The sequence below is a fragment of the Podarcis gaigeae genome (assembly GCF_964106915.1).
Source record: "Podarcis gaigeae genome assembly, chromosome: 11".
NCBI classification, from domain to species: Eukaryota; Metazoa; Chordata; class Lepidosauria; order Squamata; family Lacertidae; genus Podarcis; species Podarcis gaigeae.
This window is the reverse complement of record NC_139687.1, coordinates 46990325-47003862: the sequence shown is the minus strand read 5'-3', so window position 1 is coordinate 47003862 and position 13538 is coordinate 46990325. Positions and strand designations below refer to the sequence as shown.

Below are 13538 nucleotides of genomic sequence, written 5' to 3'. Positions count from 1 at the left end.
TCATGAGCAAACACTGCTCCCATTCCACTCCATGGCTCTCTAGGGCTCTTGACTTCATCTTGCATGCAAACAACAACAACAAGGTTTTTCAAAAGGATCCTTCCAGTCCGAATGACTGGGCATTAAAATGGTTAATGTGGTTCTGTGTCGGTCAGTGCAAAGTGATGTGCTCTGGGGCAAAATATTTAAATTTGACATGTAAACAAATGAGGTCACAACTGGGCTTGACAAACCAGGAACAAGATGGAGTTGTGGTGGATAGCTCAGTGAAATCATTGTCTGTTTTGGAGAGACCCCTTTGGCGCTTCCCCTGATCCCTCTCTGTTTATATCAACTGGAATCATTTCGTGTTTTTTGCCTGCTGTACGGCAGCTATGGTGGTGGGGAAACAACAGGTTTCATGCCAGGTATCATTAGACAAGAGATCAAAATAAAGATGCCAGTATCACAAGGCCTGTGCACAAGTCTACGGCATGACCACACTTGGAATCCTGTGTATCATTTTTGTTTGTTGCGTCTCAAAAAGGATATTGTAGAGCCAGGACAAGTGCAGAAAAGGGATACTAAAGAAATCAAGTCTCTGGAGGAACTTCCCCTACAAGGAAAGGTTATGACATTTGGAGTTATTTAGTTTAGAAGAAGATGAGTGAGGAAGGAAATTATAATGCTGTATAAAATTATGCACGGTTTGTAGAAAGTGGATATAGAGGGGTAGGAGAGCTGGGGGGGGGGATCACATTTGCCAGCCAATACACACTTTTGGTTTCAGATAGTACATGGGTAGACAAGTCTAAAAAGCCTGGGGGACAAATTTTCCTGGCCCTCTAGTGGCTATGGTGGCTCATTTACCAGAAGTAATTGTATTTAGTATACATTACTCTGGTAGTGAAGGGACGCGGGTGGCGCTGTGGGTTAAACCACAGAACCTAGGACTTGCTGATCAGAAGGTTGGCAGTTCGAAAGCACATCAAAGTGCAAGTAGATAAATAGGTACCGCTCTGGTGGGAAGGTAAACGGTATTTCCGTGCACTGCTCTGGTTCGCCAGAAGCTGCTTAGTCATGCTGGCCACATGACCCAGAAGCTGTACGCCGGCTCCCTCGGCCAGTAAAGTGAGATGAGCGCCACAACCCGAGTCGGCCACAACTGGACCTAATGGTCAGGGGTCCCTTTACCTTTACCTTACTCTGAAAGTATATACAGTGGTACCTTGGTTTTCAAGTGTCTTGGAAGCCAAACATTTTGGTTTTCAAACGCCAAAAATCCAGAAGTAAATGCTTCCATTTTTGAACGCACCTAGGAAGCTTTCTCTGTGTGTTTTTCGATTTTCTCAATTGAACTTGCCTCCAGTCCTTGGGTTTTTGAACGTTTCAGAAGTCGAGAGGTCTTCCAGAACGGATTACGTTCGAGAACCGAGGTACCACTGTACTTGATTCTGACCAAACTAAACCAAAATCAGCAGTTAATTATGCTAAACTTACTTTTACCTTTCTGTCTTTCATCAGCTGAAACCACTTCCTGCTATCAAAGGTGGCAACAGGAAGTTTTTGGTTGAAACCAAGCTCACGCAGGAGTCTAACGCAAGGCTTCTTTCTAGACTGCTTTCATCAACTTCCTCTCCTATTAGTTCCCCTACAACAACTACTCTGCCGCCACGTACCACCACAGCAACCAGCATTACTGCCAAAGCCACCAGGTGGAATAATGGGGCTTCGGTGGTGCGGCAGTCTGACCTGTCCTGCGATGAAACCATCTGCTCTACCGACAGCTTCTGTGTCAATGATTACGAACGAAGTGGTTCTCGTTGCCACTGCAACCTTGGCAAAGGAGGAGAAAGTTGCTCAGAAGGTTAGTTTACATTGGTATTTGTGGTGTATGCTCTTCAAGTTGTTTTTACCCGGGGAGATTTGCAAAAGAGCATCCTGTATGTTTGGTTTAGCAGTAGTGAACATACAGGGAAAAGTTGGAAAAGGCTTATGGGCAGGTGGTAGGCTATAGAAAAATCTATGGAGAGAGCACACATTTACTATCTTGGGCATTAGCTGGTGTGGGTTCTTCAAAACCTAAGGCTGTGAAAGGCTAAAGGAAAGGCAGAGCCAGACTGTCAGATGTGGCTGAGAAAGAAAATTTCAATAGCAAATGCCTTTTCTAGTTCTTAAATGTATCTATTTTATTTGGAGGTGAATTGCTAAGCAATATGTTCTTATTGTTGTCTTCCAGATGTTAGTATTCAGTATCCTCAGTTCTTTGGCTACTCATACATGACCTTTGAACCTCTGAAAAATTCCTACCAGACATTCCAAATTACTCTCGAATTTCGGGTAAGTGTGTATGACCTTGAATCCACAAAGCCCTTTTAAATAATGGGTTACATTTTGACTCCTGGGAAGAATAGTCAACTGGAAAGTTTTGCAAAGCACCCCTTCTCCTGAAGCAGCAAGGTTTTAAAGAATGAAATATAGGAGAGCTGTGGAACAGTGGCTTGGCGCTCCTCGTGCTTCTTGAGAAAGAAAGAAATTCTGAAGCTCACTGGAGAAATTGTATCAAACTAGAACCGGTAGAATATTGTGCTGGAAGCCATTTGAGGCCAAGTTAGGATTCTCTCAAGGAGACTCAAAACGTGACTGGGCTGGGGTGTGATGATGCAATTGCTATGATGATGATGGTGATGATTTAATCAGCTTCTTACTTGCCCTTTACCATGGGGTCTCAGGACAGGTTACAACAATATTAAAATACTGTACTAAAAACAGTTAAAGCCTATTGCCATAAAAATAACAAGCGTGAGTTCTCAAATATTTATCACAAGCATCAAATGTCAGGGGTAAAGAGGTGAGTTCAGAATCTGACAAAAACTACTTAATGAAAGGGCCAGGTGTATCTCTGTGGAGAGGGAGTTCCTCTCCGAGGCCACCATCCCTGAACATCTGAAGGCAGTGAAACAACCAAGATGGCCCCTTCTGTGGAATGTGACACCTGAGCAGGGTTTGTAGGGATAGAGATGCACTGCCAGAGATTTCAGTTTGTTTACGATTTTTTTTATAATCTTTTTTATTTGCAAAAATATAAACAACATAAAACAGTTCAGAATCCAAATATCGAGATTACTCTGAATCTCCTGATTTCCCCCCTCCATCCCTTCCATGGGTCCGTTTGATTCTATTTTCAGCTGCATATCAGTACTTCTCAATGTTTTCATCTTCCTAGGTTATCTATACGTTCTGTTAGATTACAATTGTATTTAAAATCCTGCTAATGTTTTGGCCAGCTTACAATGATTTTGTATATATGTTACAGTGGTATCTCGGGTTACATACGCTTCAGGTTACATACGCTTCAGGTTACAGACTCTGCTAACCCAGAAATAGTACCTCAGGTTACGAACTTTGCTTCAGGATGAGAATAGAAATCGGGCTCCAGCGGCGCAGCAGCAGCGGGAGGCCCCTTTAGCTTAAGTGGTGCTTCAGGTTAAGTACAGTTTCAGGTTAAGAACGGACCTCCGGAATGAATTAAGTACTTAACCCGAGGTACCACTGTACAAGCATTTCCCATTCTTTTTAAAATTTCTTGCCTGGAGCAGCTTCCCAGTTAATTTTGCCATTTTGGCATCGTCCATCAACTTGATTTGCCATTCTTCTCTGGTCGGGGCTGCCTCTTCCTTCCATCTAGTTGTTTAAGACTTTAAAAACTTCGATGTGAGCACCTTGAATTGTGCCTGAACAACCTCCTCAGATCAGGGGGGTGCTGGCAATGCTGATTCCACTTGTGCTTGGACTTCCAGAGCGGGGGCGGGGGAGTGTGTTGCCTGAGACTGTTTCTTTGGTCATATCTCGTCCTAATACGTCCTCCAAATCTCCAGACTTCTTGTCTTGAAGATGGGGAATCAGACCCCCCCCCCACCTGTGTATAAACGTTGAAATCAGTCACAGGTCCCATATATTAGAAACAGTGTTTTAACTTACATATCTGACCAATCACACTGCTGCTTTATTGCTATGGCCCTAGAAACACGTGTTTGTTTGTTTGTGTGTGTGTGTGTGTGTGTGTGTGTGTGTACTGATTGAATTATATTTTAAGGGTGTTACTGTTTTTCCCCCTTTTGTTTTCAGCATTTTTTGGAATCATACTGGTCCGTTACCATATTATTGAATCTTTATGCTTGTATTTTCTCCAGCGCTTTAACTGGACATCATTCAGAAAGGTGGCTTTTAAACATTTAAATAAATAGAGTAACATATAATAGGCTAGTTACAGATAGGTAGCCGTGTTGGTCTGCCATAGTCAAAACAAAAAAAATTCCTTCCAGTAGCACCTTAAAGACCAACTAAGTCAGTTCTTGGTATGAGCTTTCGTGTGCATGCACACTTCTTCAGATACACTGAAACAGAAGTTTCCAGACCCTTCTATATAGTGAGAAGGAGGCTAGTAAGAAAAGCAGGGCTAAGGAAGCATAATATTAATAACATATAATAGGCTAGTAAGAAAAGCAGGGCTAAGGAAGCATAAGGGCACAAGCCATCCATGTTGAAGGTCTTCCGTTCAAGAGCTTTTGAGGGGCAGTAACTGACCCTTTGAGCTTTAGCAGTTATAGGCAGGAGCACAGTTAACACAGAGACACTGCTTTAGCAGCTGTTAAGATTAACCTTTTCACACGTCATTTTACTCCCGATTTTGTCAGATTATTATTATTTGCCCAAAAGACAGATCATTTATTTGAAGCAGCTTTGGTATTGCTGGTTTTTCTTAAATAGAATATTGAACAGTTATGAATGTAACTTTGCATCTTATTTGCATTCAAGGGGAGTTAATGGAAGCAAAACTGAGCTCCCGGTGCAAATCTGAGATGTGCATCTCTGTACATCCCTTGTATAAAGAATGCGCTCCTTTGTTTGGAGAGCATTCCGAGATATCATAGCAACCATCAGTCCGGTTTTGCTTGGTCCACTACCCATGAGACTCAAACCTGAGTCACCTTAGCTTTGATAGTCTGGTGAGAAGCAAGAAATGGCAGACCCATTCCTTTCAAAACAAAATCACTCCCCATCTCTCATACTTTTTGTATTTTAGGGCATGTATTTTAGGGTCCTGTGTCTTAGCTATTTTTGTTTTTATCTGTAAGCCACCTTGAGTTCCATCAAGGAAAACAGTCGAGATATATATATATAAATATGGAATATAATAATAACAATAACTCCAGCAGAGAGTTGCAATTGTTGTAGCATCAGAAGGGTTCCTGGGACATGTTTCTTTGGTCATGTGACCGAGCTATCACTATGCTGTGGTGGCTAGAAGGACTGACTGGGCTTGTGACCAAGCTCAAATCCTTTCTCAGCTGTGGAATTCCCTTTGATGTTGCCTAACCTACCCTTGCCAACAAAGGTCCGTATAGTTAAAGCTGTGGTTTTCCCAGTAGTGATGTATGGAAGTGAGAGCTGGACCATAAAGAAGGCTGATCGCCAAAGAATTGATGCTTTTGAATTATGGTGCTGGAGGAGACTCTTGAGAGTCCCATGGACTGCAAGAAGATCAAACGCATCCATTCTTAAGGAAATTAGCCCTGAGTGCTCACTGGAAGGGCAGATCGTGAAGCTGAGGCTCCAATACTTTGGCCACCTCATGAGAAAAGAAGACTCCCTGGAAAAGACCCTGATGTTGGGAAAGATGGAGGGCACAAGGAGAAGAGGACGACAGAGGACGAGATGGCTGGAGAGTGCTATTGAAGCGACCAGCATGAGTTTGACCAAATTGCGGGAGGCAGTGGAAGACAGGAATGCCTGGTGTGCTCTGGTCCATGGGGTCACAAAGAGTCGGACACGACTAAACAACTAAACAATAACAACACAACAACAAACCTACCTCAAGTGGCAGTTACTAGGATCAAAACAGGGTGCTGTGTGCACTGATCTGAGCAATTTAGAAGAGTTTTGGAATAAACAACAAATGAATAGAACAACTTGGGCTGACCTCATTTATATTTTTGTGTGCTTCTGTATTCCCAGGCTGAAGCGGAAGATGGTTTGCTTCTGTACTGTGGAGAGAATGAACATGGGCGTGGGGACTTCATGTCTGTGGCAGTCATCAGACGAAGCATTCAGTTCAGGTAAGAACTACAGAACGATGCCAGTGGAACTTTGGAGGCTTGGCTCCATGTCTGTAATACAAACATTGTCATATCCTTAGTGAAGCTTTGAAGAGAGCTCCTCAGGTGATGCCTTGGCCAAGCTTCTATTTAACTACTCTCCTGGCTGCCCCTGGTTGGGTACACATTGCCTGAAGGCAACCAAGCAGAGATGTTTTTAATAACTGAGAGGGAGGAAGAGAAAACAGGCTCCTGCTCCCTTTTCAGACTGGAGTGCCACAAATGAGTTGCAATTGGCGTGGGCGATATTGCTGATGTTGCCTGTTTTGAGCATATACAGCTAGATTCTTTTCAGGAGGACATCTCTGTGAATGAGATATGTTGCAAGGATAAGGGCGCAGGCAGTGATCTCTTAGAAACCTACTTATTTTCTTTTAATCACACCCAAGTGATGGATGCCAAGCAAAGGGGGAAAGAGCACATTTCACACATGTGTGTCTTTGTGTTGGCTGGCTGCTGAGGCATCCTTGTCAGTCAGCTCCACCAGCAGCTTGAGTTTCATATAAAGAAAGCCAGTATTATTAATACAGGCCTACCTCTCACCAGGGAGCCAGGAGAATTCCCAAGATAAATTATTGTGATAGCAGTAAGTCAGATTCTAATCCTGTGCATCTCCAAAACCATTTTTGAAATGTGTTGGTTTCTTGTTTATATATGTGATATATTTTCCTGTCTGTAGCCAGAGGATGTGAAAAGCTCAAACTCATCTCTGTGGGGAAAGGAAAGAGATTAAAGAAAACTCTCTCTCTTTCTCCTTCTCCCTCTCCCTTTTTGTCCATAATAAAAGAAGGTTAGATATAAGCGTCCAGTGAACAGCCTTGGAGTACGAGAGAAGATTGCATCATCAAAGCTAAATAGGTGTGGACCTGGCTACTAATCTGGATGGGAGACCACTTAGTGTGTTGTTTTAAATTAAAATATATGCTTAGTTGTTATAAAGAGATAAATGTGATCTCATACACTGCTTTTGAATGTTAAAAAGAAGTGGAGTGCAGTCTTGAGGGAAGATCCTTTAGAGCGAGTTAAGTTTGGTCATTTCCTGAGAGGTTGTCCTGTTGTCCTGTTGTCAGGTTCAACTGTGGTACTGGAATTGCAGTAATTACAAGCGAGAACAAAGTGAAGCTGGGTAATTGGCACAGTGTGACTGTGTTCAGAGATGGACTGGATGGATGGCTTAGGCTGGATAATAACCGTCCAGTTTCTGGTAAATCCCAGGTGAGTCATATACCGTTTATGAAAGGGAATGCTCTTTTTAAAGTGTTTTGGCAGTGGGAAGGTGCTGGAGTGCCAGGGAGTCCCCAGAGCCAGGAATGGCCAACTCACCCCTTATTCTGGGAGCCAGAGCAGCCCAATGTAGTTGTGTCTTGTGACTCTTCCGGGGATATTTGGAGAGTCCTTAGTGGTCTCCGTCCCCGATCTTCCCACATGTCACTACGTACACCTGTTGCTTCACTTTTACCTCTAGGATTCAATCACTCTAAAATATCCCAATATCAATAGCTGCCCCCACCTACCGAATTGAAGAGTCTGTCAAATATTATAAATGGTGAAATGTATGCAAAGTACCACCTTATAAGTCTGCTGGCTTCCAATGTCTAAATCGGCCGACGACCCTAGAATGTTAAAAAGACTGTTTGCAGTAACTTTGCTGGATATTTGAGATGTTAATGTAGGGGGTGAGATAAGCCTAATTTGAATTTGTTTAACAAAAAATAATTAATGGTTTATTAAGCAACTGCAGAGAATTGCCATCAGGGAGCTAAACTGTCAAAACCTGTTTGGTTCAAGCTTCGAATGCCTCTCCTAGCTGATATTATAGTCAGCCTATTTCATTTAATTCTATTTTATTTTTCACTTCACTTCACTTTATTTTTACTTCACTTCACTTCACATTACATGGCTATGAAGAATCCATAGCAAAAGGCTCAGGGGTTGGATGTGTGGCTCTCCAGCTGCTGTTGGACTTTAACCTCCATCCACGCCAGCCGCCATGTGCAATGGTCAGGGCTAGTGGAAGTTGCAGTCCAGCAACATCTGCAGCCTACAGGCTCCCCACCTGTGCGTTAGCTGAAGCAGGGATCAAAGCCCTTCTCTTTAGCTTCCTGGCAGAAGAGGCAGTGTGTCATCTGGAGAGCACACCTTCTCCTCACCCCAAATGAAAACATTTTAACACACTACATTGTATACGTATAGGGTCTTGCTTCCAGAACTAATGCAGTGTATTGGACCTGCATGTTTCTTTTCCTTAGAAACAAAACCTCGAGCCATTAAAACTATATCTGGATTACAATTTCCTTGGGGCATCTGAGAACCAGGTAAAACTGCTTGGAAGGTTTTCTGTGGTTTGCCATCTCTGCCCCGGATGTGTGACTAGTAAATCGCCTCCCTTCCTCAAATCCTGGAGGTGGGCATGTTTTGAAGCTGTTTCTTATCGCAAGGCACTGAATTCTCTAGTTATGATGTTGCCCAAGGCATGGACTGAAGGCACATGATGCAGCATAATTGCTAAAGCTAAAGAAGTCTGAGTCTGGTCAGGCTAAGAACATAAGACAAGCTCTGCTGGATCAGACCAAAGGCCCATCTGGCCAGCATTCTGTACTCGGAGTGGCCAACGAGAGACACATGGGAAGCACACAACTGGGGTCAGAGCACTACCCCACTCTCCTGCTCATGATCACCACCCAGTAAGTGGTATTCACTATCACAGACAGGGCCAGCCCTATCGTTGGACAGAGTGATGCAGCTGTGGCACATAGTGATGGAGGAAGAGCGGACAGGAGAGTGTGAGCCATGCAGCCACCTAAGCTTAGCCCCCTGCTCTCAGGTGTAACTCTTGTCTCCAGTTTTGAAATAAGAGCTATTCTGGCCAATTTCTGCACATGGAATGGGGAGTTTCCATCTTGGTTTCTACCTTAACGTCTTGGGCCAGCCCTGGACAGAAAAGTGAGATCTCTAAAAGCTCTAAATAAATTAACAGGTCTAATTATCCTCCTTCAGCCAAATTTCCTATCAGTGTTTCCACCCCACTTTCTAGGGTCAATACAGCAAAATTACTTTCCGGACTCCCTTCTATCTTGGAGGTGCTCCTACTGCCTACTGGCTAGTGAGGTCTGCAGGCATCAATCGTGGCTTTCAAGGCTGTGTCCAGGCACTCACAATCAATGGGAAGATCATGGACATGCGGCCCTGGCCTCTGGGGAAAGCTCTTAGTGGGGCAGATGTCGGTAAGTGTGATCTTATTCTCATCCTTGTCCATGAGAGAGAGAAATGGGTTGCTTCCTTCTATATAGAAAAGCTAACCATCTCTGTCCAGTCATGGTTTAAGTTTAACCTTGCCCTGCCTTAGAGCTACATTTTGTTTGCTTTCGTAAATTTTAAAATGGGCACAACAGGAAGCTTTGACAACAGAGCCTTGACAAAATGGGAGCTTTCTTAGAAAGGGGGCTGGCTGTTGCAGGTAACTAATAATATTTTTATTTTATTTTATTTTTCTAAGTGCACAAGCTAAAATAAGACGTGAAAAAACCAAAAATCCTATAGACATTTCATGATTGTTATTGCAGCTTAAACCTAACCTAATATTGCATTTGTAAAAATGAATTCTAAATACCATTTAATTTGTCTATGGCGAGTCTACGTTTGTACGCAATTTGTTCGTGTGTTGCAAAGTTGTACATATCTTCTATCCGTTTGTTGAAGGGAGCTGCATTTTTATTTTTCCAGTTCATCAATACCTGTCTTTTTGCTGTAGTAAGGGCTCAGAAAGTCCCTTTGTTAGGTCATATGTGTTGGATATATAATTCAAATAACAAATAATCTTGACTGAGATGCACACGACATCCCAAACTCACTTGCTCTCAGGTTCCTTGTGTCCAGTCTGACTTGTACCCCACTCCATGGTAAACCTTACTAGCCTAGACTCCTGCTGACATTTGCTAGGACCTCTTGTGGGCTCTGGCCTGGAAAAGAATAGAGAGCCTGTTTCAAGTCCTTGGTGATCCACAAGTTCCTGTACATGCTGCTCAGGCCTGGTCTGCCCATGAGGCAGGCTGAAGCATCTCCCTCAGGATGCAGAATCCCATGGGCTGGTGCCCCCACAGGCACCCTGCCCTGACACCACTGGGATCACGTGATCCCATCTTCCCTTTTCTCCTCAGCCTGCAGAATGGAATGGGACAACCTTGGTGCTTCTAGTCAGGCCGAATGTCTCTCGCCTTAACCTGTCTCATGAAACCTGACCTGAGCCATTGGGTCGAGGCAACCAAGAAATATAAATTAACAAAAGCCTCACATTGCTCACCTGACTGAAAGGTTTGCCCAAGTGACTGCACCTTGTTAGTGGTAGAAATGGCTGTAAATCCTGGTTTCAAGTCTAATGTTTCTTGGGTAACAAGCTCAACCTTCTCCACCCCCTTCTGTATTTTTACAGCTGGTATCAAAAGAGGCCACTGGCCTGCGTCAGACATAATAGCGGCTGCTGCACTACCTTCTGGATAAAAACACCAGAGATCTATGAGATACAAAAATAAAGCTAATAGATTGGCCTGGAAAGCAGGCAGTGAAGAAAACAAGGTCTTGGAGAAGCTGTTCATTTGTGGTTGGCTGTGGTGGTCTTTGCTTTCGTGTGTGAGTGGGGTGGGTGGGTGTTTTGGATCAGGTTAGCCATATTGATTTGTATGCTGTTGGTGGATTATTGTCATTGTCTTGTTGGGCTGTGTATGTGATAAAGGGGAGCCATACTGGGGTAAAGGCGTCTTCTTCTGTTTGTCCCAGTGTCAGATTCAGTTTATTGGTTAATTTTTCTAGTAGGGCTGTTTCCCATTCTATTTGGTATCATTGGTCCGTACTTACTCCTGACAGGTCTCTCCAGTGTCTGGTTATGGTGTTTCTGGCTGCTGAAAGTAGGTGGGTTATGAGTTCTGTGTGGTGTAAATGGGCATTGTTGTCTTGGAAGATGTTTAGTAGGGCTGAATGTCTCTTTTAAAAGATGCTGAGCACCAGTGGTGGCCTCACCTCCTTCACAGCCAGCCATAGCTGCCAAAGGCAATGGCATGCTCCTCAGTCATGTGGCCTTCACTGAGCTATCAATGGCTACTAGTCATGATGGCTATCCTCTGCCTCCCTGGTTGGAATACCAGTTGCTGGAAGCCACAAGAGGAGAGAGGGCTCTTGTGTTTGAGGGTTTCCCATGGGCATCTGGTTGGCCATTGTGCGAACAGGATGCTGGACTAGATGGGCCATTTGCCCAATCCAGCAGACCCCTCTATTGAGCTGCTGGTGCTGGATGCACTGTTGTGTGAAAGACGGGCACTGCCACCAAACTCCTTTGTCAGGTTCAGCATATGCCACAGCAGTATTTGCAGCAACCTCCATCTCTCACTCCAGTGCTGCAGAAGCTGTTCCATTGCGGATAAGGGCAGTTTCCTAATCCGTTTCCCCAACCCCATTTTCCCTGGGAGACACCGTTATACGTAGGGCTTGCCTCTGAGGACAATTCAGAAACTTCAGCTAGTGCAGAATTCAGCGGCCAGGTTGCTCACCGGAACAAGGCGGTTTGGGCATATTACACTGATCCTGGTCCGACTGTGCTGGCTACCAATTAGTTTCCGGGCCCAATTCAAAGTGCTGGTTTTGACCTATAAAGCCTTAAATGGCTCAGGACCGCAATACCTCAAGGCCTGCCTCTTTCCATGTGAACTGACCCGGACCTTGAGATCATCTTCTGAGGCCCTCCTTCGTGTACCTCCTCCTCGAGAGGTATATATCACATTGACCCCTGGGAGGACCTCCATATTGGCAGCCAAAGCACTGCACTGGAGTGTCATCAGGTGGGAGCCTAGCTAGGGAGATGAGGTGTGGCCTACAGAGACCTCCATGGTCCAGAATCTGAGGCCTGGCAGTCCAGATTTGGACTATGGTCCCAAAGTTCCCCAGTCACAGGCTAGCTGAGGGGTGGCCAACATAGCACGCTCGAGATGATGTTGACCTCCAGCTCCCATCAGCCCAGCCAGCGTGCTCAGTGTTCAGGGATTATGGGGATTGTAGCATCAAGAAGGTTGGCCAGCCCTGGGCTAGATGGGCCAAAAGTCTTGATTCATTTGGTGCATATCAGACCCTCACAGCCCAAAGATCCTCACAAGATCTCTCTTTGCCATCACTATTAATTAGAAATAACCTGGTGTATCTTCTAGGGCCAGATCTGATCCTCCCAGGGGAATGCACTTGCCCTCCATTTGCCAATCTCAAAAATTCTTGCAGAAGGAGTCAAGGGCTTTTGCTATGGGTCTTTGGAAGTGGGGCTGAAGCCAGTGACCCATTCACATCCTTCCCATTGGCCCTCCCATATAAATAGTTTTATTTAGTTTTTTTCTCCAGTGTACTTGGAGTTCAGGGAGGGGGTATTCTTAGGCTGGATACTTAAGGTAAAATGGTAAGATCTGAGAAACCCACCTCTTCAAAGCGACAGTTTTCTTAGATTTGGAAGAATTTCATTCTTTATAGAAAGCACATAGGGCTGCGAAGGTTGTCTTTCAAAATTCAGACAGCCGTTCAGTTTAGCTTCTTGCAGTATTCATTAAATTAAGAATGAGATTGTATACAGCTCATGTTTTGCATTGTCCAAGAAGTCCTGAATGCCCCGGTTTGAAGATTAAAGTGATAATGTTGATTTGAGTGAACAGATGGGGAGAGAAGAGTGATCAATTGATGGCATGTCTCTCGAAAAGGTCTTTGATTGGATTAATGGGCTTTTATTCGTAAACCTTGATAACTCAATTCAGTCCCCTCAACGCTTCCTTTTCAGCAAGTTGTCAAGGCTGTCTTTCAGTCTTTAGAATTTCTTGCTAGTGGCATTTCTATCAACTCATTCATCAGTCTTTAGGGAAGAGATGAGTTGGGATTTTATTAGCATAGAAGTCAAGACAGGTTGGTTGACAGCCTCTGCACACTTACCTGGGATGAAGCCACACTGGAACTCAGTGGAGCTTACTTCTGAGGAGACAGGCCTGGGGTTTAACTGTCAAGTCCTTCATTGTTGCCTGAAATGGGTGGGGATCCTGTGGATTATCGGCACGGACAGTTTTTTAATAGAGCCCCAGACTGTATTTTGGGGATAGTCAAATTCTCTGGCAATGTTAACAGCTGCAGATAGACCTTGAAGCCAAACTCATGGGCTTCTCAGCCCAAGGAGCCTCCAAATGAACACTCAGAGAGCAGCAGTGGATGGGCCTGTGACAAACAGCCCCACATGGCTGCAAGAAGAAGAAGAAAGTGTTTGGATTTGATATCCCACTTTATCACTACCCGAAGGAGTCTCAAAGTGGCTAACACTCTCCTTTCCCTTCCTCCCGCCCAACAAACACTCTGCGAGGTGAGTGGGGCTGAGAGACTTCAAAAAAGTGT

The 13538-nt window shown here is 44.3% G+C and overlaps 1 protein-coding gene across 1 annotated transcript in view; it reads left to right on the top strand.

Moving 5' to 3' along the window:
* Positions 1–13538, top strand: part of EGFLAM (EGF like, fibronectin type III and laminin G domains) — a 109190-nt gene that overhangs the window by 62387 nt on the left and 33265 nt on the right. The window contains exons 9-13 of the mRNA XM_083703438.1: positions 1504–1846; positions 2219–2319; positions 5998–6098; positions 7208–7352; positions 9172–9361. Coding sequence (XP_083559564.1) covers positions 1504–1846; positions 2219–2319; positions 5998–6098; positions 7208–7352; positions 9172–9361 — 880 coding nt within the window. The remainder of the gene's footprint in view (positions 1–1503; positions 1847–2218; positions 2320–5997; positions 6099–7207; positions 7353–9171; positions 9362–13538) is intronic.